The 25401-nt window shown below is 34.1% G+C and overlaps 3 protein-coding genes across 3 annotated transcripts; all 3 read left to right on the top strand.

Moving 5' to 3' along the window:
• The first annotated feature begins 2296 nt into the window (after nucleotides 1-2296).
• On the top strand, nucleotides 2297-3458 carry LOC132602704 (protein PELPK1-like). The gene is made up of 2 exons (XM_060315489.1): nucleotides 2297-2521; nucleotides 2555-3458. The coding sequence occupies exons 1-2, from the start codon at nucleotides 2297-2299 to the stop codon at nucleotides 3413-3415; spliced, it is 1086 nt and encodes a 361-aa protein (XP_060171472.1). The 3' UTR covers nucleotides 3416-3458.
• Nucleotides 3459-10966: 7508 nt separating this feature from the next.
• On the top strand, nucleotides 10967-12331 carry LOC132602705 (protein PELPK1-like). The gene has a single exon (XM_060315490.1). It carries the CDS (start codon nucleotides 10967-10969, stop codon nucleotides 12044-12046), a length of 1080 nt encoding a protein of 359 aa, XP_060171473.1. The 3' UTR covers nucleotides 12047-12331.
• Nucleotides 12332-18423: 6092 nt separating this feature from the next.
• Nucleotides 18424-24243, top strand: LOC132604599 (uncharacterized). The gene is made up of 12 exons (XM_060318170.1): nucleotides 18424-19527; nucleotides 20361-20563; nucleotides 20650-20847; nucleotides 21206-21277; nucleotides 21393-21488; nucleotides 21567-21646; nucleotides 21791-21866; nucleotides 22393-22603; nucleotides 22702-22898; nucleotides 22983-23091; nucleotides 23226-23315; nucleotides 23418-24243. Exons 1-12 carry the CDS (start codon nucleotides 19008-19010, stop codon nucleotides 24161-24163), a joined length of 2598 nt encoding a protein of 865 aa, XP_060174153.1. The 5' UTR covers nucleotides 18424-19007; the 3' UTR covers nucleotides 24164-24243.
• Nucleotides 24244-25401: the final 1158 nt, after the last annotated feature.

Raw genomic sequence — 25401 nt, forward strand, 5'->3', positions numbered from 1 at the left:
TGTCAAAGCAGCTGCTATGAGATAAAATTGTTTATGTAAATTATGTGAAGTCGGAGGTGAATCTGATCAATTCACAGACAATAAGAAACATCGAGGGGAATGAAATTTTTTAGTTAATTTGAGAAGATCAACAATGATGGTAACCCAACCTATGTGATTGGAGATCCCATGAATTAGGTTCATATGGGTAATAACAAGTCATTAGTTGATCAAGTGTGCACTATAAAAATTATGTCCCTTCCTATGGTGTGTAAATATAGTGCAAATTTGCAAGGCAAAGTGAGGCTGAGTTGTAAACTCTTAATCCATTACCATATCCTTTATAGGTGGTGTATTGCTCTGCAGAGTACACTTGATGGGTGGACCTATATGAGTGTGAAGTGGTGCCGCTTCTATGAAATTGTGACGGATTTCTAGAGCACTCATGAATACCAGGACACGCGCATGGCCTCTTAGCGCAAAACCGCGATAACGACAAAGATTGTGCGAGTATAATGTGATAGAATAAGACCCTGACTTACAAAAGAATTCTTGGTTCATAGAAGTTCTAAACTTCACCAATTATTCTGTAAGTTTATACTTATTTTATCTAGGTCTGGTTCATAGTCCACGCGACACCAGATTCGACGCATTATGCTCTTTTGTGAGAACCCAACAAAACTTCTCATTTTATTCTATTTCAAAACTTCTTATTTTATTTCTTTTATTATTTTTGAGATATGTGGGGGATTGTTAGAAAAATAATATTTTCTATTTAATATCGCAAAAATAACACAATCTTTATTTTCTTAATATTTATTTTGTTTTAATGTCAGTCAAATACTTATTGTTGAAAACATTTCTAACTACATTTTATTAGACGTTATCTTGAAGGGGACTATTCTTTTCCAGCCACCATTAGTTATCAAATTAATTGTTGGCTCTTTACTCATATTTATTCTATTAATAATATTATTAATAGAGCTTTAATGGCTAATGAATATAATTCAGCAATGAATGGCTTTTATAATACTTCTGGACCGTTTGAGCTCTTAGTCTTGGTTCAGATCATTCCCTATATAATTTTATTGTTTCACGTTGAAGATGGAGACTTGAATTAAAATTATTTCTTTCCTCATTCTATTATAGTGCTGGGTTTTCTACTTTTATAAAATTTTTGTTAGATTCTGGCTCCTAGTTTTGTACTAGAAGAGCTTGTTGAATCCTGGGGGATACACTCATACCGGGTGAAATATCCTTAAGGACAGTGCCATTGGCATGCCTCAAGCTACGAAGAATTCTCTATAATTGTTCGTGATCAAGCATTTTCCTCAAGTGTAAAAGAAGTTCCTACAAGTGTTCGTGATGAAGAAAAGTCTCAACACGTGTTCGTGATGAAATATTTTCTGTAAGATTTCCAACATGGACTACCCCTTCAGATATTAAAGACATTAGCGGCGGTTTCCGTTCATTTAGCAACGGTTTAAACTACCTCTTTAGATATTAAAGAATTTCGCGGAGGTTAATTTTGGGTGCGTTTAGCGGCAACTTAGGTGAATTTAGTGTTGATTTTAAAATTTGGTGGTATGTGAATTTAGTGACATTTAGGTGAATTAGAAGTGGTTTAGGTGAACTTAGCCTGTGGTTTATGTGAATTTAATGGTGATTTATATACATTTACTGGCGATTAAAGTGAATTTAACGGCAGTTTATCCCAATACTAATAGTTAAACCAAATAGAAAAATTAAATACTATATGACATTGGAAATAATAGCTTCCAATTTTTGTTGCTTATATCAAAACTGAATCAAACTCAAAATATTGTCATTATTGGTAATGTCTCATGATATGAATTATAAGTCGTGCTCAAAGCATCAAGTACATATTATGGAACCGGCCTTCCAACTCAACTGATTATCTTGACAGCAAATAATGAACAATATTTGTTAGACCGACACATATCTCAAACTTTAAAAAAATTATTTAGTCAAATTTTCAGTGTACTAAAATTAAACAAGAACATAATTCTTGGAAGTCAATAAAAGTTTGGATTTTTAATTTTTATAAATAAGTGAGCTAGGCCAAGCAAAGGTGTATGTATGAATTGTTCATGGCCTCCCATTATCTCAAGACCTTAGTGGAACAGCAGTAACCAAAAAATGGGAAAATCTCTGATATGTTTGGATTATTTTAATAATCTATATGATCAATTCACCTTCTTAGTTTAGGCTATATAAACTCCTAGTAACTCATTTCTCAAAAACACAAGAAATAGAAAAAGAGATATCATCTAGCCTTAGAATCCAAATATTCTCAATGGGAAGCCAAATGAAGAAGCAATGGCCTCAATTTGCTTGTGCTTTAGTATTTTTCTTGATTGCCACATGCACTATGGCATATTCACCCTCTTATAAAGCACCACAATTGTCTAAAAATGACTACAACGTGCCTTCAGTGCCTAAACAAGAATACAAGACCCCTTCTTTGCAAAAGAATGACTACTACAAGAAACCATCAGTTCCAGAAGACAACTACAAGAAGGTACCATCACTTCCAAAACATAACGACTACAAGGTGCCCTCAGTGCCTAAATCAGAATATAAGGCTCCATCTTTGCCAAAAAATGACTACTACAAGAAGCCATTAGTTCCAGAAGATAACTACAAGAAGGTTCCATATGCACCAAAGGTACCCTTAGCGCCTATACCGGAATATAAGGCTCCATCTTTGTCAAAAAGTGATTACTACAAGAAGCCATCAATTCCAGAAGATAACTACAAGGTTCCATCTGTTCCAAAGGTGCCTTCGGTACCTAAACCGGAATACAAGGCTCCCTCTTTGTCAAAGAATGACTACTACAAGAAGCCATCAGTTCCCGAAGATAACTACAAGAAGGTGCTATATGTTCCAAAGGTACCCTCAGTGCCTAAACCAGAATACAAGGTGCCCTCTTTGCCAAAGAATGACTACTACAAGAAGCCGTCAGTTCCAGAAAATAATTACAAGAAGGTGTCGTATGATCCCAAGGTACCCTCAGTGCCTAAATCGGAATATAAGGCTCCATCTTTGCCAAAAAATGATTACTACAAGAAGCCATCAGTTCCAGAAGATAACTATAAGAAGGTCCCATCTGTTCCAAAGGTACCCTCAGTGCCTAAACCGGAATACAGGACTCCATCTTTGCCAAAAAATGACTACTACAAGAAGCCATCAGTTCCAGAAGATAACTACAATAAGGTGCCATCTGTTCCAAAGGTACCCTCAGTCCCTGAATCGAAATACAAGGTTCCTAGCTCAGTGCCTAAACCGGAATACAAGGTGCCCTCTTTGCCAAAGAATGACAACTACAAAAAACCATCAACTTCTCCTCCACCACCTTACTACTACAATTCACCCCCTCCTCCTTCTCCATCACCACCTCCTCCATATTATTAAATTTTTCATCTTTCATGTTCAACATGTTTCCAGGAAGTCCTTCTCCAGCTCAACATATATTACCAAAATGTTATCGTATTGTGAGTTGGAGGCGTTAAATTTGTAATTCTTTACTTGTTTTTTTCTTATCCTTCTTCGGGTTGCAATTGTTTTGTCATTTAAATTGTATTTTGAATGTTTCCAGAGGATCATTTCAATTCAATACAAGTTCTTTTTATCGAGTTTTTATGTATATTTCATCTATTCTTCGAGCAATTGCCAATTTCTTCACATGAATTTAATAGCAAAACTCTGGAACATAATAAGCATCAGAAACTTCAAAATAGGTATAATAAGGATTGGGTGATTCCAAGAGTAGGGTGGGCATTCCATGCGAAGAAAAGAAAGCAAAAGCGACTTTCGTAAGTAGCAGTGAGTAAAATTGGAGCAGCCTAAATTATGAAAACGGGATTATGAGAGAGCAATAAAAGTGTCGGGCTGCTAGGCAAACGCATCCCGAATTATGCATGTTGACACCCAATTTTGACCCCTTTCTTCCAACTTGTTTTCTTGAGCTTCTAAGTTAGTAAAATATCAAGTACCATTTTATTACTATTACTACTACAACTATTTTTTATTAATAATTATTAATATTAATTATTTTGGTTAATATTTATTGTTACAATTGTCATTGTCATCAGTGTATGTTTTCTATAATTACATATTAGTATTAAAATAAGAATTATGGTAAATTTAGAAGCCAAAAAAATTAAAGGAAGAAAGGAGCATTCTAAAGCAGCTCAAATCAGCTAATTTGAGCCCAAAACTAAAACCCAGCAGATCCAGTCCAAATAAAACCTATACTAACAAAATTACCTTCTTGCCACCTGAGCCGTGTCTATCAACGCCTTTTTTCCCCTTTTTTTTTTTATTTTTTATTTTTAAGGCAGAATCTTTTTGTCTTCTACTCATATTTGGCTAGAGATTCAACCTTCATCAGCCATGGCAGAATTTTGTGTTTTGCCTTTGTGATAAAACGCTATGCCTATCTTAAGAAATTATGTGTCAAAGACTGATTTTGTTTAGTTTAGCTATAATAAAAATTATATTTCGGTTTAGTTTGAGACCCGTAGAAATCCAAAGTCATGTCTTCTTCACGTTTAGACACCTTAAACTTAAAGCATGATTTCATTTTAGGATTAGATATTTACATGAAGTCAGTTTCCGCTACAGGTTATTAATTCATTTAGTGTCTTTATACGGTGGAAATTTTAATGTTTTTTGTATGTTTCTCTGTAGCAAAATGATTAAAGATGATGATTGCTTTTTGTTTAGTTAGAAATGTTATGCAGACTATGTCTATGTATTTCCTCTCATAAAATGTGAACCCATGATTCTAGAGTACACTGCCTGTAGCTTTTCTCCATATATTTATGCACAAATATATAGGCTCTTAATCTTCATACATGTTCTGTTAATGCAAGTTATGTGTATTGAGCTTTCTTTTAAGGAATATCATCTAATGCCTTGCTTTATATTTCATTCTTCATGCCTTACAGAAATAATTTTGTTGTACTTTAAATCTATTATTTTATGTTTAATAGACGTGTATTTTAGCTCTTTTGTGTTGGTTCGAAAATCGTCAATTGCAAGATACAAATCTCGTTTCGCGTTTGCATAACTCGTGTCTTGAATAGTATATTTGTTGTATGACTTAATTGGCTATATCTGTTTTATTCAATATCATTTCCCCTTCATTTACGTGTACACTTCCGGAGCAAAATGGAGTCTTTCTAAAAGACTCACTGTTGCATAGTTTCTTGTTGTCGCTAGACATGGAATCCGCGTCATCTTTTCGGCCAACTCCCTCGCTCCCTTGAGATGCATCAAAGTAGAAAGAAAATGAAGCGTGGGGAAATCTAGAACCCGCATCCTCTCCTTCGTTCACTCCTTTCCCTCTCTGGAAAAGAAAGAGCGGACTGTTTCATTCTTTAGATTAGTTAACTGTTTTGTTTTCTTATTTGTGATTTTTTATTTGATTCGTTTAAGTTTATCGACATTAGAACACCTGGTTTAGAGGGGAAATCGGTATATTATTTCAACGAGTATCGAAAAGTAATGCTTTCTTTCAAAAACTCTAATCTAGCTCATTCTATGGTATATTTTAATGTATCCAAATGATTTCATAACAACCAGATTTTCAAAGAGTCCAAATGATTCCTTTAAATTTGAGTTTGAGCTTCTGCCTATGTTAAAAATTTTGATATCTTAACGTTTTCCATGTTCTCAGTTTTCCTTAATGTCAAAGGCATTAAAGTCAGATTTTTATATTTAATAGAGTAAGTCAACTATTGAAAATTGTTATTTAGTTCTAAACCCATTTTTACCAACTTTAAGTCCAAACCTTTTTCTGTAAGTAAGTGTCTTTATCTAGTCTAATAACAGATTCAACTTTTTCTTGCTTAGGAAAATGACGTTTTCAAACTTTTTCTCATTTTGTTTTAAAGTATCCAATTTGAGAGTCTAGTCTTTAAATTTTAAAAGATGAGCTTTCCAAACGCCGTGCAATTTTAATACTTAAGTTCAACAAAATGCATTAGCACTTGTGTTTTAATTACATTTTCAAAGCCAAGTTAATTCACCTAAGTTTGGCCGGTTAACCGTATTTAACGGACCTTAAAGGATGCTTAACACTTTCCCTTTAGGATAATTAGAACCCTTACCAAGAATCATATAAGTCAAGTAGACCTTTGAACCAGAGTTAATTTAGCATTATATTAGGTGCCCTAATTCACCTTAAAAATAATTAGGTAGCAACTCTTTGCATAATTAATTAGGAATCACCAACATGTTGTACATTATTATGACCCGATTAAAATGGGGTATAACAGCTTGGTGACTCCGCTGGGGACTTTAGGTTCTAACTATAACAAACTTAGGTGAATTATTAAGTCGTTGAATGTTTGGTTGTGCTTAAATGTTTTCTCTTATGTTTTTTTTTTTAATGTAATAATTAATGCTTCAATATGTTTCTTTATGTGAATTTTTTTATTTAATGTAATAATATGTTACCGCTTTCCTTAACTGTCACTTCGTTCATATTTTCTCCACTACTGGAAATTCACACTATCACACGTACACGCGAGGTGTGTTTTGCGCACTCGCATTTTTTTTTTTTCAAAATCCCAAATTTTAGAAGAATTGGCATATGCGCGGGGTGTCCGGATTTTCCGTGTGACCGCACAGCCTTCTCACTCGAGTAGTCCGCTTGGGAACCTTTAGTCTAGCGAACCAAATCTTAGTCTACCTAGGATAGAGCTAAACCAACACCACTTTCTAGGGGCATGCATCATTTAAACTTAGGAGACTTAATATCCTTGGTATATTAAGTCCAGTAGTTAGCCTTAACCAAATGTCAAGTGGGTTCTCAACCCCGAATGACCTCATCATGTTACGTGTGCATTATTTGGAAAATGATTGTGCCAAAATGTGGATCATTTTCTCTAAATTAATTGAACTTTAGGAGGATAATATGACTAACCCTTTTGTAATGCAGGAAGTCATGAAGATCTAAAACTTTGGTAAAGAAACAAATACCAAAAAAAAAAAAAAATCGCCTTGGCTCACATTATCGATTGACAAAGAAGCTTGGATGTGACGAAGATATGAACTTAGCTTATTAGGATTTTTTTTTTCTTTCATTTGACATGAGCTTAAAGATATTTTTGTACTCCTTTTGGGAATAGAGTTGTTTAAATGATTAAAGAGCAATGAGATGATATATAATGGCATATTCATCTTTCAAATATACGCTAGGATTACCTCCGGCATGAGAGAGGTCCCATGCATATTAGGACGCGTTATTGTTTTACTCGTTTTTACAACTTGTTTGCTATATTTGCTATTGACTTAACTATTTTCGTGATTTGTTTGCTACATGACCTATCTGTTGTATGCTATGACTACTTATGTTTTCTCACCTCATCTAACGCCGTTTCTTGTAAAAAAAAATGTTTTCTTTTTATTTTATTCCCAAAAAGGCTTATTCACGCCGACACTTGAGATGACTGAAAATGAGAATACGAATACAAATGATGTTCCTCAATGGGAAGCACAAAGGCCGCGAAACAATGTGATTGATCCACCTATGGCGGACTTTTTGGATATTGGAAATGTCACCCTATTGAGGATAACCCTGAGATACCGACCATTTGGGATGCTGAATCAGGAGATGCCTTGAAGAATTGGACTTTTGCTCAGTCCCTGGTTCGCCGGGAGTCTTGGTAGATTAAAATTTTATTAGTATTTGAAAATGACACGATTTAAAATTGAGGCTTGAATCGTGTATAAGAACTCCATGTTGTTTTGCCTCTCCTTTTGGAAGCTCAAATGCAAAATCTATGAATGTTTCTCGTTTTCTTTAACTCTTTATCTCTATTTAATTACTCTTATTTTCTCTCTTTCAGCATAAAAAATAATAAACTTGTCGGTTCTATGATTATGACATGTAATGGAACAAATGAACAAAACATGAAAGCCCAACAAGAACTTGAGGAAGACGAGGATGCCATGCAACCCGATAAGTTAATCAAGGACTTTAAGCAGTTTGAGAATAAGGCAAGGTCTAATCTGGATGGAACTGAAGTGGTAAACTTAGGTAACTCGGAATTGATAAAAGAGACCAGAGTCAGTTTCCATTTGGCACCATTTGAAAAAGAAGCATTGGTTGAATTACTAAGGGGATACAAGAATGTATTCGCGTAATCCTATTCAAGACAGGATTCGAGTTTAAAAATCAAGAAGAAGCTAAGGTTAAGTTCGCACCGAATTGGCAAGGAGTGCTTAAGTAAGGAGCAATGATGCTAGCAAACAAGGCGGAAGTATGGTTGAATCCCATAAAATTCAGATGCAGTCTAGAGACACCACGCCTAGAAGTTGAAACTAGTTGTGTTTTTCTTTATGTGATATTGTAATATAATCGACCTTGGCGGAATATGTAGGTAATCTACATTAGGTTAGGTCACATTATAGTAGAAATTTCCAATTTCCTTTTGCTTGTAATGCGAACTACGTTCTGACCTGATTCCCTTGGCGGGATACGTAGGTGGCCTACATCGGCTTCGGTCATTTTATAAGAAAAATCTCAATTTCCCTTTGCTTTGTATGTAACAAACCCCGTCTGGCCTGATTTTTGTCACAACATATCTCGACAGAATACGTAGGCAACCCGTGGAGGTTTCGACCCCTTAGTTTAAAATTTCTAAAATACGTGTCAACGAGCTATATTCAACCTGATGATTCGCCTAACAGGATAGGTAGGCAACCCACAAAGGGTTTAGATGCACACATTAAGATTTTAGTATTTTCTCCAAAGCTCAACTGCAGCAAAATTTTGGAAGGCATCGTCAGAGGATATTGGACATCATAAATATATGATTTAGTTGGGCTAGCATGTTGGGACAAAGGACGTTCGAACGCATGTCATAATTTGAGATCCGACAGGAAATTTTAGAAACTAGATGTATTTAAAATATGTGTATGATATTTAGGCTATATAATTTTCAAATGATTTTTATTTATTTACTAAGTCTACCTTGAACGGGACTACAAAGTCCAAGCAAGCAGGCGAGCAAGAAAGGAGCAAGGTTGGAAATCTCAAGTCAGCGTGAATAGCCTCCCCTCCCCCAATTCACAAATTTTCTTTGAATGTAGGAAAGTTCAAACAGGCAAAGGAGTGAATCTGTTACTCATTCACCAAGTGTTAACGAGGAAGTTTCAAACATACAGAGCAATGAAGTGGTGGTATTCACGAGACGGTTTGAAGTTTCTTAAACCAGTTGCACTAATTTCATCTTAAATGATTTAGCACTACTTTTGCACCGGCACTAACCACGATTTAGCACTAATCTCTCACCGGCGCTAACTATGATTTAGCACTAATGTTTGCACCGGCGTTCATTTTATCTCAAAAGATTTAGCAATAATTTGCATTGGCGCTAACTTTATTTAAAAATTTAGCATTAGATTGGCACCAGCGCTAACTTTGCCTCAAAAGATTTTGCACTAATTGTGCACCGGCGCTAACTTTATCTCAAAAGCTTTTGCACTAATTACGAGCGCTAACTTTATCTAAAAGGATTTTGCACTAATAGTGCACCGGCACTAACTTTATCTCAAATGATTTCAACCTAATTTTGCACCGGCACTAATTTATCCCATATGATTTTACCTAGCACTAATTTTTCCTCAAATGATTTTGCACTAACAATGATTTGATCCCAAATGATTTGGAATCTACAATAATTTTATTTCAAATGACTTTGCACTAACCTGATCTCAAACGATATTGCGCTCATTTTTTTGCCCCACTAATTTTATCTTAATGCCTTTATGTCAATCCTATTACTAACGAATGCACTCTAGATTTTACAGAAGTTTTAGCAGGAAACATGACAAACCAAGGAGCTATGAAGCATGACACAACGCGGAACATACTCTTTGGCAGTGAACCAGGGAAAATTTGTTGAGAGAAATATCAAACTCAAAAGCACATCAAGGATCTACTCTCGAACTCGAACGCCCAGTGTCATCATAGCTCGACACTGGGACAATATTTTTTTGAATTCACATCAACCTTGTTTTCCTAAATTCATATGTGCCTTAGTCCTTCTTGAACTACATATGTCTCGATTCTCGAGATATGTAGGTAACTCGAAACCAGGGTTCGGCCATAATCTTGAAAACATTTCAGACTCGTGATCTTTATTAATCTTCTACCCTATAATTTGTCCAACACCCATAGCTTCTCAAATTCTTCCGAGGTCGTACTTGTTGGTCGGGACAAAATTGGCAACTACGTCAACGTCTTTGCCCAAAAACTCTTACATCGTCTCTGGTCAAAAACTCTTACTTTACGTGCATTTAACGGCCTTTGGACTGTTAATTTTGTTGAATTCAGCTAAAATCTTATACTACCATGTTGCACCTGTTAGATGATGCAAGTATTATAGTAGTGCACTTACTCTCCTCACAAACTGATAAATTTTCTTTTTACTACGTACCTTTTTTTTGTTACTGCTTATTTGCCTTCCCGTTTCGAATTAGTAAGAATTAAACAAATATTTGCATAAAATTTTACCCGAAATTAACACGGCGTAAGGTACAAATTAAAGGCTTAAGTAGAATGAAGTGAAATGAATAAGCTTAAAAACGAGAATTTTTTTTGCAAACTTTCTCTAAATTATCCTTTTTTGCCACTACTTTAGACATGTATGTAGACATGAAACCATTTTCTTGAAAGTCAATAAAAGTCTGGACTTTTTGTTTTTTAATATAATTTAGTCAAGAAAGTTGTCATTTGTTCATGGTTTTCCATGATCTCAACTCTCAAGAACTTAGTGGAACAGCAGTAACCAAAGATAGGAAAATCTCTGATATGTTTGGATTATTTTAAGCATTCAAATCATCAAGTCACCTTCTTAGTTTAGGCTATAAAAACTCCTAGTTATTCTATTCTCAAATACACAAAAAGAAAAAAAAGATCCAATCAGCCTTAGAATCCAAATCTTCTCAATGGGAAGCCAAATGAAGAAGCAATTGTCTCAACTTGCTTGTGCTTTGGCATTTTTCTTGATTGCGACATGCACTATGGCATATGCACCTAATCCTTATGAATCACCAACTTCAACGTACAATAAAGCACCACAATTGTCCAAACATGACTATGAAGTACCTTCAGTGTCTAAACAGGAATACAAGGCGCCTTCTTTGTCAAAAAATGACTATTACAAGAAGCCATCAATTCCAGAATATAACAACAAGAAGGTGCCATCTATTCTAAAAGATAACGACTATAAGGTACCCTCAATGCCTAAACAGGAATACAAGGCTCCATCTTTGCCAAAGAATGACTACTACAAGAAGTCATCAGTTCCAGAAGATAACTACAAGAAGGCGCCATCTGTTCCAAAAGATAGCTCCTACAAGGTACCCTCAGTGCCTAAACCGGAATACAAGACGCCATATTTGCCGAAGAATGACTACTACAAGAAACCATCAGTTCCAGAAGATAACTACAAGAAAGTCCCATCTGTTCCAAAAGATAACTCATACAAAGTACCCTCAGTGCCTAAACCGGAATACAAGGTGCCATCTTTGTCGAAGAATGACTACTACAAGAAGCCATCAGTTCCAGAAGATAACTACAAGAAGGTGCCATCTGTTCCAAAAGATAGCTCCTACAAGGTACCCTCAGTGCCAAAACCGGAATACAAGATGCCATATTTGCCGAAGAATGACCACTACAAGAAACCATCAGTTCCGGAAGATAACTACAAGAAAGTGCCATCTGTTCCAAAATATAACTCATACAAAGTACCCTCAATGCCTAAACTGGAATACAAGGCGCCATCTTTGTCGAAGAATGACTACTACAAGAAGCCATCAGTTCCAGAAAATAACTACGAGAAGGTGCCATCAGTTCCAAAAGATAACTCATACAAGGTACCCTCAGTGCCTAAACCAGAATACAAGGTACCATCTTTACCCAAGAATGACAACTACAAAAAACCATTATCTTCCTCTCCACCACCCTACTACTATAATTCACCTCCTCCTCCTTCACCATCACCACCACCTCCTTACCATTATTAATCATCTTCAACTCCTTCTCCCTTACCACCTTCTCCACATTATTAAATTTTCATCTTGCATATTCAACATGTTTCCCAAGTTAGCCCTTCTTTCACTAGCACAGCATCCAGGATCTCTCTCGTGAGATGGGGGCATGATATCAAAATTTGTTATTCTTCATTTGTTGCTTTGTTTAATCCGTTTTTGGAGTTGCAATTGTTTTGTCATTTAAGTTGTACTTTGAATGTTTCCAGATAATTACTTCAATTGATTCTTTATTGAGAGTCGTTTATGTACTAATTACATCATTTATCAATCTTATACTGGCTTTGATATATAAGTGATGAAATGACTAATTTGTTATTATAGCAATTCCCAACCATTTTTTTTCCTCATCAAATCAACGTGCCCCCAACATCTAAAGCTTATATATATTCTCCACTGATCAATCTCTTAGTTAGGGATCGCCTTTTTCTATTCTCATAAATTCAAGTATATTCTGTTTTATCTTTTTATTGGATATTATAGCTTAGTTTGTTGAAAATTTTGGAAGATGAAGTTACTGATAAGTCAAGGTAGAGATGTTGAGGCTAAAGGCCTTTGATTCAATTCCCATCATAGCGTAGGTTACTATCACTGGTGGTTACTCCCGATCCGAATCATTCCTTTTTTAGTCATAACAAGATTTAATCGTCAAAATCAATAAAAAGATCGTCATGGGCAACTAAGATCCAAACCAATCTATATATATTCTTGAGAGATACCCAAGAAAAGAAAAATATCACTTTTAAATCAGAAACAATAACTAACATAAAAACAAGATAATATCAAAACGACTAGCATCATATCATAGTCAAAAAGATAAGATCTGCACTATTGCTTTTCTTATCAGATTAACTGTGAATTTAATGCTATAACGTCTAAACACTCACAAGCCATATTATATAAAATCATATATCTAAATTTAGATATATATGATGCTAGAATTAAAATGTCATATAACTAACACTTGAGTGCATTAAATTCCAATTCCAAAACTATGTCCAATAGAGAAGGAAAAGCCCACAAAATAATTCATCTTAAAAATAGAAAGAAAGTTAAAGATACCTTCCGATTTGTTTGTTATTTAAACCAAAAATGAAGCAACCCCACATATATATGTTTTCATTCTTAAGATTAAAAAAAAAAAAAAAAAAAACATATATGTATGGTCCCGTGATGTGATGAATTATAAGCCAATATATGCTTAAGGTACCTAAAGCAACAAGTACATGTAATGGACCCGTACCTAAAGCAACAAGTACATGTAATGGGATCATACCCAACTTTCCAACTCAAAAGATTATGATATCAATAATGGATTTCATTCATAGACACATATAAGTAATTCATAATATAGGGATCAATTAAATTCGGTATTTTTTTTATAATTTATTTTTCTTTTATAATAATAGTGTTCGATTCAGCTTATAAATGCAATTAGTGACGGAACCAAAATTTTCTCCGGGGATTCAAAATATGAAGAAATAAAACACATAAAGAATCTACACACACACACAAAACATAAGTAATTTTAATTTTGAATAAAACATAATTTTAACCTTAAACTAGCTCGCTCTTTGCTCCGCCCTTGCATGCAACTCAACCATAGGGTGCCGTCAAGGTCGCCAAGAAATTACATCGTACATTCATTTTGCTTCTTCGTGTGTTTACTTCTTTATATTTTGAATCACCTTAGTGAAAATTCTGACTTTGCCACTATTTTTGACTATTCCATAGATACCTAGCTATTACCCGCCACTAACATAACTACTGAATAACTTTGCACATCAAAGCTCAAGAAGATGAGAAGAAATCATATCTAGTGTTTTTATTAAAATTTCGACAAAGAGTAAAATCCAAATCTATAATTTGAAAAGCACATTTTATTCAGTAGTGGGAAGATAAAAGTTGAACTCATCGAATTTAAATCCTAAATTCAACTTCAATTTCATTGCTAATTATTTGAAATTAATATGGTTAGAATGTATATATCATTCATGTTCTCGTGATGTGAATTATAAGGACCTGCTCAAGATTCTGTAGCCGCAAGTATATGCAATGGACCCAACCTTCCTACTCAACTGATCCTGACATGAATCAATAATTAATTCCAACAAATTATTTTAGAACGATATCGTTTTTAAATATAAAGTAATAATATAAATTTAATATAATACGTATAAGTAAATAGTGTAACAGTTAATAATTCATTATTATTTGTGAAAATTCACAAACATAGGAGTCAAGGTGCGCATTTAATATGCTTAACTAGATATCATAAAGAACAAGATAAGAATTTATCAATATTTCAACATTTAAAGCGCAATTTCAACAATATCTTAACCAACCTCAAGAATAATTCATTTGTTGAAAAATAAGGAATATCAGTGTTTGATTTAATTTTGACAGCATTCGATTATACTCAAAAGGGGCAATTCAAGGATGTAAAATAATAATGACAACGTCATTAAAGAATCAAAATATAAATACCTGATGGTCGGGGTATTGAATAATTATTCTTATTCAGGTACATTTTTTAAGATATTTAGTTACACATTTTGAGTTCACATATGCACTGATCGGTTATAAAACGTACAATAATTCCACTAACAAATATTTTTAGTTCACTTTGTGACTATCAATTTCGGTGCTTCGTCAGAAATTTCAGTGTTTAAATTCAAAAAGAAAAGAATCTTAGGTTAGGTAAAAAGATTTTAAAAAATTTCTAACAAGTAACAACGTAACCTAAAATTCATGTAAGAATTTAACTCTTCATTTTACTATAATGTATACCTAATGCCTAGGTTAATTTGTAGTGAGAAAAAAGAGAGAGTAAGAAAAGGGATATGGGAGGCAAAATGTTCATGGAAGCAATGAATGAATAGAGTTGATGACAACTATAGCTGAACTACCTCTATTATTGAGAGTTTTCTTTATTTTCTTATTTTTCATTCAGTGTTCAGATCCGTATATGGGTTCGACTAATCCGAATTTGCGTTGTGTAAGGATCATTAAAAAGGAAAATAATTTCTACTGGATTTTTTTTTTATATAATCAGGGCTCGAAGCCTCGAACTCAAGACCTCGAAGATGAAGGTGAAGGCTGCTTTATAATTATTGTTTTAAATTATATATGTTGGTTGTACAAATATTTCTTACATTATCAATGTACTTAATTTAACTTGTTCATATTGTCCAAGTTTACAAATCTCAATTCTCAGAACGATTATTTGTAGTTATCTTTTAGGTGATTTAATAGCGTAAAAATTAGTTATGATAATAGTGTACGTGTATAGAAGTTAAACTCAAATGATGTATAATCAAGGATCATCCTATTCATAGGTTTAGAAGGCATCTTTTGTAACAAATTAATTTGGTGTCACCGACCAGAGTTGTGGTGGAGTGTCAAGTACTTCTCCACTCTAATTAGAGGTTTCGGGTTCGAGTTTTCTTGTGCATCGAGTTGCCTTTGCGAGGGAGCGCTTTACCCAATGCAATACTGAAAATCAGGTGGAAAACAAAAAAATTAATTTAGTGTCTAACTTTTATTATTTTAAGAGAGAAAAAGGTACAAAAGGAAATTACACTGAAGTTTAATAAGGGCAAAACATATTTAATCCGTCCTTTACTTTTCAAAAGTGTAACTTAATTTATATTTAGTCTTTCTATTTTCTACGATCTAACCTTTTATATTTAGACTTTCTACTTTCTACAGTTTAATCTTTTAATTTATATCTAGTCTTTCTACTTTCTACAATCTAATCTTTTATATTCTTTCTAGTTTCTGAAATCTAATCATTTATATTTAGTCTTCCACTTTGTAGAATTTAATCTTTTTAATTTGGTCTTTGATTTCTACTTTTTATAATCTAATTTTTTCTATCTAGTCTTTCAATTTTCTATAGTGTATACAATTAAAAGAAATGGCGGCATGTTGAAATTTGGCTCATCAGTAATTTTTTCTATGAGACCTCCTTATCGACAAGCCAAATTCAGATGAGACGCTCATCGCAAAATTACGATTTTCTAATAGTGAAATTACATAATATTTTGTATTTAGTCTTTCTACTTTCTACAATCTTATCTTTTATATTTAGTGATGCTCTTATTAAGGACATTAGGTATGTATGTTCAAACAACTTTCACGTTAACTTCGGTCAATCTAGTTGTGTATTTATCTGACTATGCAACTTAAACATTAATCACATTTGCTTATTCTCAAAAGTTAGTCTCTTACTTACATTTTGCCATCAGCACAAAGTGTATTCCAACCATTAATCAGAGCTAATGTTTGCGTGAAAAATATTATTAATAATAAGCGTTTCTTTCTTTTTTTTTTCTTCTAATTTTGCTTTTCAAAGAAATAATGATAATATTAATATGTACACTCCCATATTCTTTGAACTGTTTTAATTATGCACTTATACATGAAACATAAAAATAAAAATAAAAATATGATGGTGGAGGGAATTTTAGTTCAACGAACCACAATATCTCCACACACAAAAAAAAAAGTAATGTGGTCTGACTAATATAATAATTTCCTAAAAGCTGCAAAAGAAAGCAAAAAAAAAAAAAAATAGAAGAAAGAAAAAGAAGATGTTGATGACAATTAAATTAAGGGAGGGATATTTAGTTCAACAAACTATCTAAACTGCAAAAATATTAGTGATCATTCCACCAAGTATCAAGTCAACAATAGTAGAATACTTATGGCTTCATAAATCTCCTTTTTTTTTTTCTTGTGAAAACAGAGTTAGGAATTAGGATCAACAACGAAGCAAAAGGAAAAAGAGGGTTATGAAAATAAACAGTTATTAATGATAAAATTATCTATCTCGTTAATTATTATTTTTAATGCATAACTATTGAATCAAAAATGGTTCGTCTCTAGTATTTTTGAGTGAACTGAAAGACATTTCTTCAATCCCTTATGAAATTTGAACTGAGAATCAACTCTTTCGACTGTAAGTAATTAATTAAAAAAATGAAAGACCTCTAAAGAAAGAAAAAATGATGGACAATGATTCTTTATAACGTCTTATGTCTTTGCGCTTTCTATAACCACCCAAGCGCCTTCCACGCAAGTTGTAGTATCCTCGAATCTCCTCAACTATTAGTCAGACATTACTTGATGATCCTTTCATCTATTCTTTCCGGCTTTGCTTAACTTATAAAATTAGCTTACCAAGAAAAAACCTATTTATGAGAGGCCCTTCTTAGTCGGCCATCTCGATTTGTTACCGTATGTTTTAATTTTAGAACTTTATTGAAAGTTACCTCACTTTTAAGAAATCTTTGTTTCCTTTTGTGTGTGTGGGGGTGGGGGGGGGGGGGGGGTGCAGCAGGTTCCTCGAAATTGGAATATGAACTCACGGGTGATTCACTTGAGTCCTATTCACAGATCACAAGATTACATAGAAGAATGGAAATAATGCCAAAAATTCTCACCCACCACAGCCACAAAAGAAGAAAAAAACATGTCCTATTATTACTCCACTAAAAAAATAAACGATATAAAGGCAGATACTATAAGATAGGGAATTAAGTTGTATATACTGAATTGTCTATTGACTTGCTCAAAATTTATATTCTCACTGTTGTACTTATATATGTATATATATAATGGGCACTGTCAACGTAAATAATTTTTTAGGCCGTTAATCTGTCTTATTTTTAAGATTACAAATTTCAAAATATAAGGATGGTTACCTATATCTTTTGAGTTACTGTAAAATATATTGAGTTTGAGTTACCGTAAAATATATTGGGTTTAGTTGAATCTTGAGTTTATGCTCCCGTCCCGCTAATAATGTAAAGAATTTATACTTTCAGTGAAATTTACTAGTTACAGCATATATTCTATTTCTCGAGTTATCATATTAGGCTTGTTATGAAAAATTACCGATTTTCGTCTTAACATAATAGTTTGATGAATCTATGCCCTATGAAATATACATGGATGCACGAAACTTAACTCCATGTACACTGTATTAGCTATTTTTGTAACAATTTGTGAACAATGAATTAAACTTGAGGTAAACATATACAATTAAGAACTTTTAGTTATTAGTAGTATTCTTTGGCATGTGTCCAAAAACCAGTATATAATTCATGCGGAACATAATCTTTTCTATTTTATCTCACTGTGCATCTTCATATTTGTTAGAATATTTTGTCAACACTTTCTAACTTCTCCAAACAACTCATCCGTGATTCGCTTCTGTCAATATCTCCTATGTTTTTCTAATTTTTTTTTAAATATATGTTAATAACCCCACATTTTTATATATCTATATTGTTTATTTTACCTAGAAATATCTCATCTTTTATGTCTTAGTTATGAAAATGAGACTTTGATTTGTAGTGAAAAACAAACCACTCATTCTTAGCTTAAACTCCATTCTTTTTTTTTTTTGTCTTCTTGTTTAAGCTCCAAACTTTGAGGTCAGCATTTTATTATTGGTAATTCAGTTTTAATTTGGAGTCTAATAATTTTTATTTTAATGCTCACTGCTTTCTTTTTCTCATTTCTAAAATGGGGTTTTGAATTTTGATTTTCTTGGTTTTTTCTGCTCTCTTTTTTTGGTTGCTATTGCTTTCACTTGTAAACAAAAATATCTATAAGGTTGTGGATAATTTTTGTTATACAAGAAAAGAAAAACAATTCTTACCTTTCACGGGACACTGGTAATTTGTATTGACTTAATAGTCAACATTTTTTATTCATTGATTGCTATATATTGGCGTGGTTCGTTTTGCTTTCTCTTATTATTCTAAAAAAAAAAAAAGATTGTTTTTTTTTCTTCAGTATTGAGCTCAGTATGAAGTCTTTTGTTCTTTAAAGGTACAAATTTTATTGAATTTTGAGCTTAGAGTTGAGTTTTTCTTGAAAGTTTCCATCCTTTTTTAGTTCATAGTAGTTCACTATTTTGATTAAAATGAAGTCTTTAGTGTTCTTGAATATTTGGGGATTGGTTATTTGTTCTATGTTATGTGGGGTTGTTGTGAGTAAGGAGTGTACTAATATTCCTACTCAATTATCATCACATACTCTAAGATATGAGTTATTATCTTCAAAAAATGAATCTTGGAAAGAAGAAATGTTTTCACATTACCATTTGACTCCTACCGATGATTCGGCTTGGTCTAAATTGCATCCAAGAAAAATGCTTAAGGAGGAAGAAAAATTTGATTGGGCTATGATGTATAGAAATATAAAGAATTCTGATGGTGTTAAAGGGATTGATGGTATATTGAGTGAAGTTTCACTTCATGATGTGAGAATTGAACCAAATTCAATGCATGGAAGAGCACAAAAGACTAATTTAGAGTACTTGATGATGTTGGATGTTGATAAGTTGGTATGGAGTTTTAGGAAAACTGCTGGTTTGGATACTCCTGGTGATCCATATGGAGGTTGGGAGGCTCCAAATGGCGAGCTTCGCGGTCATTTTGTTGGTTAGTCCTGTTCTTTTTTACATCTTTATGCTTTTTCGAGTAATATTTATTCGGGGTTAATTTCTCCTATGGTCATTGATAATGTGTTCATTACTCCATTTGTTATTCTTTTTGACAGTAATCTAATGCATTGTCATGTATAGCTTTTGTTTTGCAAGACAATACTAAACTTCTAATGAGCAATTTGTATTTGAACATCAAATTGAAATATGGCTTATATATATATATATATATATATATATATATATATATATATATATATATATATATATATATATATATATATATATATATATAGCCCTTCCCCGGACCCCGCGCATAGCGGGAGCTTAGTGCACCGGGCTGCTCTTTTATATATATATATTACTTCTAATAGTTACCAATGGTTTGCCAAAATATACGATCTATTACATTTCAAGTTCGAACTTTGTCATAGACAAAAGCCTGATATTTAAGTGGAGAAGTGTAGAGTGGTGAGCCCATTATCCATCGAGTTTCGAACCATGCACCAGTAAGCTCTAGGAGATTTCTCGGTTATTAAAAAAAGTGTCCTTATATAGAATGACTTACTAGAATCTTTTTAACATGTTAAGAATCACACTTTCTGAGATTTTGAAGATGGTTAGTAAAACAATTATGAAAACTCTGGCTATATTTAGTACTGAACTAATGACCAGAATACAGTTTCATGCTTAGGTTGTTTCCTTGTACTTGTTTCTCAGTATGTTTACTTTCTGACATTTCAGATAAGTTTTTGGCATTTGTACTTCATTCAATTATATGTGCTTGTGTTTGATTTGTTTACTTACTAACGTTACTTTTAACTTGAAAAGGTCATTACCTTAGTGCTTCGGCACAGATGTGGGCTAGCACACATAATGAAAGCCTCAAACAGAAAATGTCTGCTGTTGTTTCTGCACTTTCTATCTGTCAAGAAAAAATGGGCTCAGGCTATCTATCCGCTTTCCCGTCCGAGCTTTTCGACCGATTCGAAGCTATAAAACCAGTATGGGCACCATACTACACAATTCACAAGGTAAACTAAACTAACTAGTTAAAAAACTTGTATCTATATATGTTTTTGTTGTTGAATAAGTGGGCATATTTCGTTCGACTTGACAGATAATGGCAGGGCTTTTGGACCAGTATATGATAGCTGGTAATGATCAAGCTTTGAAAATGACTACATGGATGGCCGAATACTTCTACAATCGAGTGCAAAATGTGATAACTAAGTATACTATTGAAAGACACTGGCGATCGTTAAATGAAGAAACTGGTGGCATGAATGATGTTCTTTATAGGTTATACACTGTAACGGTGCGTATAATATGTCCAAACGACTTGTCTTACCTTTTGCTGTCCTTCAAGATTCGGTTGCATAATTTCTGTTCCAGACGACATTGATGTCAGATATAAGCTCAACAGAACTTTTTGTTTATTTGAATCCTCAACTGAATTTGAAAGAAATACAAACTCAAGAGAATTTCGGGCAAGAATCAGCAATTTTTCAGGCATTCTTACTTCTATGATTCAGCACTTGTGTCTCAAATTGCATATTTTCTTTGACATCCGATGACCTTATAGACACATATATACATATTTTTCTTTTTTACATGCCTTCTCTCCTCAATTTATCCAATAATCCCGATTTAACACTTTTTTTAATGATTTGCAGGGCGATGCAAAGCATTTAATGCTGGCTCATCTTTTCGACAAACCGTGCTTCCTAGGGCCCTTAGCTTTGAAGGTGTAAATCACTTATTAAATTATAACATCATCTAAGAAAGAGTACTTAATTGTTTCATGTTGAGGAGACGATCCTTTTATTTCCAACCATTTCTTAGTATCTTTTATTACAACAGGCTGACGATATATCAGGTTTTCATGCCAATACACACATACCTATTGTCGTTGGGACTCAACTGCGGTATGAAGTTACTGGGGATCCCCTATACAAGGTAAATTGATTTGCTTTTCAAGTTGTTCAGCAGGAAGTTAGTTCGATCTTTTAAAGTTATTGAACTTTGTTTTAACAGGAAATTGGGACGTACTTTATGGATATCGTGAATTCTTCCCACAGCTATGCAACTGGTGGGACATCAGTTGGCGAGTTTTGGTAAGGGCCAATCTGAGAAATTTCAACTTAATTGATGAATCAGTTCTGTTTCAGGTTTTATTAAACATACTTCTTATATACAGAAATTAGCTTATTTTTAACATTTTCCCTGATATCTTTCTTTCCCGGTAAATTGCTGAGCAGGTCCGATCCAAAGCGATTGGCAAGCACACTACAGACCGAGAATGAGGAATCCTGTACGACCTATAACATGCTGAAGGTGTGTTATAAGATTTTGTGCATTTGTTTTTTCTCTTTTGCTCCATCTAGGGGAAGAGAGGATACGAGCTTAATCAATTTACGGAGGGTTATGTGTCCTTAGAAATGAAAACTTTTGTTGATTCTTTCCGTTGAGAATTGAGAAAGATAGAAAGGAGCTTAAGTAGTATATGCAATTTATATTTGTTCATAGGCAAAGAGTCAGTGCTCTAAGGGATCGTTTGGTTGCTGATTAGGAAGTGAATTATTTATGTATCAAAACAAGCATAACTAGTATCATGTTTGGTAGCATTTAGTTTCTATGTGAAAATTAATTCAGCACACCAAGTAGTTTACAATCCCGCATAACTTAAATATGTATAAGTTATGAGTCAATATAATATGTATTATTTTGTGCAGGGTAGAAGATGAAAATAATTAGTACATGAATAACAAAACCTGCATAACTAATCCCTAGATTACTAATACCTGCATAACTCTAACCAGCAACCAAACAATCCCTAAGTGTTTTTCTGATATCTTTGTAGGTTTCTCGACACCTGTTCAGATGGACCAAAGAAATGGCATATGCTGATTACTATGAACGCGCGTTAACAAACGGTGTACTCAGCATCCAGAGGGGAACAGATCCTGGAGTTATGATATATATGCTTCCTCTTGCTCGTGGCGGTTCCAAGGCTCGTAGCGGCCACGGATGGGGAAAACAGTTCACTGACTTTTGGTGCTGCTACGGGACAGGTGATTAATTCTGACCTTCCGGATTTACCTTAAAGATTCGTAACCTACGAAAACCTGTAATGATTTTAATTTTTGGTTTCCCATTGTGTCCTTTACAGGAATTGAATCGTTCGCCAAGTTGGGAGATTCAATATATTTCGAACAGAAAGGGAACTCTCCAGGCCTTTATATTATCCAGTATATACCTAGCTCTTTTAATTGGAAGTCTGGGCAGGTCTCAGTAAGTCAGAAAATCGAGCCTGTTGTTTCGTGGGATAATAGCCTCCATGTAACAATTACAATATCTTCAAACGGGGTACGCGTTCATTCTGTCATGTTATATCTTCAAATTTTGCATTTATGATCAGTATATTATATTCTGTGCAAATATTTCTTTCAGCACTCAAGTGGTGTATCTTCTACGTTGAACTTGAGAATACCGAGCTGGACACATTCAAGTGGCGCAAAGGCAACCATAAACGGAAAGGATTTGTCTCTACCAACACCAGGTGTGACAATTTTCTTTCATCCGATGCCTTTTTGTTACTACGAAATGATTTTCTTTACCTAGTTATGGTATTTCTATAATTGACATATTTTAGGGAAAAGTGTTGATGTGTTTCATTTCTACTCGTTGATGCAGGTAACTTCCTAACTATCACCAAAAATTGGGGCCAAGGCGACAAAATCACTCTCGAGTTACTCATGGTTCTTAGAACCGAGGCCATAAAAGGTACTTCTTTTCTGTGTTTCTAGTACTCTTATCAGTTTTCCGAGTGGAAGAAAGGATCTCTCGATTGTGTTACGGCTAACAATCTCTTGTGTGCTTCTTCAGATGACCGACCTGAGTATGCATCCCTTCAAGCAATTCTTTATGGTCCATACCTTCTTGCTGGCCATTCAAGTGGTGATTGGGACATCGAAACAAAATCAACCACTTCTCTTTCAGACTTGATAACTCCCGTTCCAGCCGACTATAATTCTGATTTAATATCTCTTACGCAACAATCTGGTGATGCAACATTTGTTCTTACCAGCTCCAATCAGTCAATTCAAATGGAGAAGTTCCCTGAAACCGGAACAGATGTTGCTGTTAGCGCTACATTCAGACTCGTTTCACTCGACAAATCATCCGTCAAACCTTCAGAACATAAAGATCTCATTGGTAAACAGGTCCTGTTAGAGCTCTTTGATCTCCCTGGAATGTTCATATCTCAGCAAGGCCAAGAACAAAGTCTCGGGGTCGCAGGATCCTCGGATGATGGCGGTTCTTTATTCCGTTTGACAGCTGGATTGGACGGGAAAGACGATACAGTTTCTCTCGAGTCTGAAGCACAGAAAGGCTGTTTCATCTATAGTGGTGTGGACTACAAATCAAGTTCAAGTGTCAAGCTTAGCTGCAATTCGAAGTCATTGGATGATGGTTTCAAACAGGCAGCAAGTTTTATATTGGGAAATGGCATTAGTGAGTATCATCCTATCAGTTTCGTGGCGAAAGGGGCAAAGAGAAACTTTATTTTGTCACCATTACTTAGCTTTAGAGATGAATCTTATACTGTGTATTTCAACATTCAATCATAGAATGGTAGCCAGGAAGGGGGTTAGTGTTGTTCCAGATGACAATAAAATCAGATATGTGAAAAGTGTTTGTCTAGTATTTACTTCAGTCTTGATTTAGAAAATATGAGGTTTGGAGAATCTCGAGTATTACAGCATCCTTAATTTATCCTAACAAAATATTATAGAGTATTTGAATGATATTCACAAAGTTGAATCAAACTGGTTTGAAATTGAAGCGTAGTTGATTGATTGATTAATTCGTGATGAAAACATGTTCATAGGCATTTAGGTATCAGTTATTGGCCTTATTGTTAAGACCAAGAACTTAGCTACTGACCTTGTGATACATAGGATCACATGAGGACTCGTGTTTTGTTGGGAATTTTTTTTCTCTCAAGTATATAAACACACACACACTAATTAATTACACAAACACAATTACGGTGAAAGAATCTCAACATACACAAAAACATGAATATGACCTCCAACTTTGGGTATGCACAAGCAGACACCTCAACTTGTATGAAGTTGAACACGTAAATACAAATATTGACATGGCACATAAATTTTGGAGGTGTCTACATGATCATTTTGTAAGTTAGAGTGTTCAACTGATAAAGTGGAGACAAGCTGAGGTGCCTACTTGTGCACACTCAAAGTTGGATGGCATACTTGCCAACTAAGGCCAAATTTGAAGGGCAATTTGTGTTTTTTTTTACTATAGCATATGCCTTTACTACTTTAAACGAACAATTCACCCCCTTCTTTTTTTTTTTTTTTTTTTTTTTGAATTAGAAAGAGTCAAGTGTTACTACTTAGGGGATGAAAGACAAATAAAGGAATTAGGGGACTTTATGATCGAAGAAAGAGAAGGGGCGTGGTTGGTGTGTTTCTGGGTCGGCAGAGGAAACCACGGGAGAGGATGACCTGTCAAATTTACGTCAGAAATCACAAACATGAACGCAAATAAAATCTTGTATCGCGTATAGAAACAAACCAAACCACTTCTATTCTCGAAGTTGAGCTATCAACAATGATCCAAACAACATCAGACGTCCTCAAGGTGCATAAGCTAATCATAAAATTATTAATGATCAATTCCCACTTCCACTCGGTAATAATCATACTCTAAGTTAGATTATCCAATTTTTTATGTTCATACTTAGACCCATTAATGCTCAAATGATACGAAACATTGGCTTATTATAAGTCCACAAGGGATAATTTCAGAGTCCTCCCCTCACGTTTGACTTCGTAAC

This window comes from Lycium barbarum, chromosome 7 (genome assembly GCF_019175385.1).
Source record: "Lycium barbarum isolate Lr01 chromosome 7, ASM1917538v2, whole genome shotgun sequence".
Classification (NCBI taxonomy): domain Eukaryota; kingdom Viridiplantae; phylum Streptophyta; class Magnoliopsida; order Solanales; family Solanaceae; genus Lycium; species Lycium barbarum.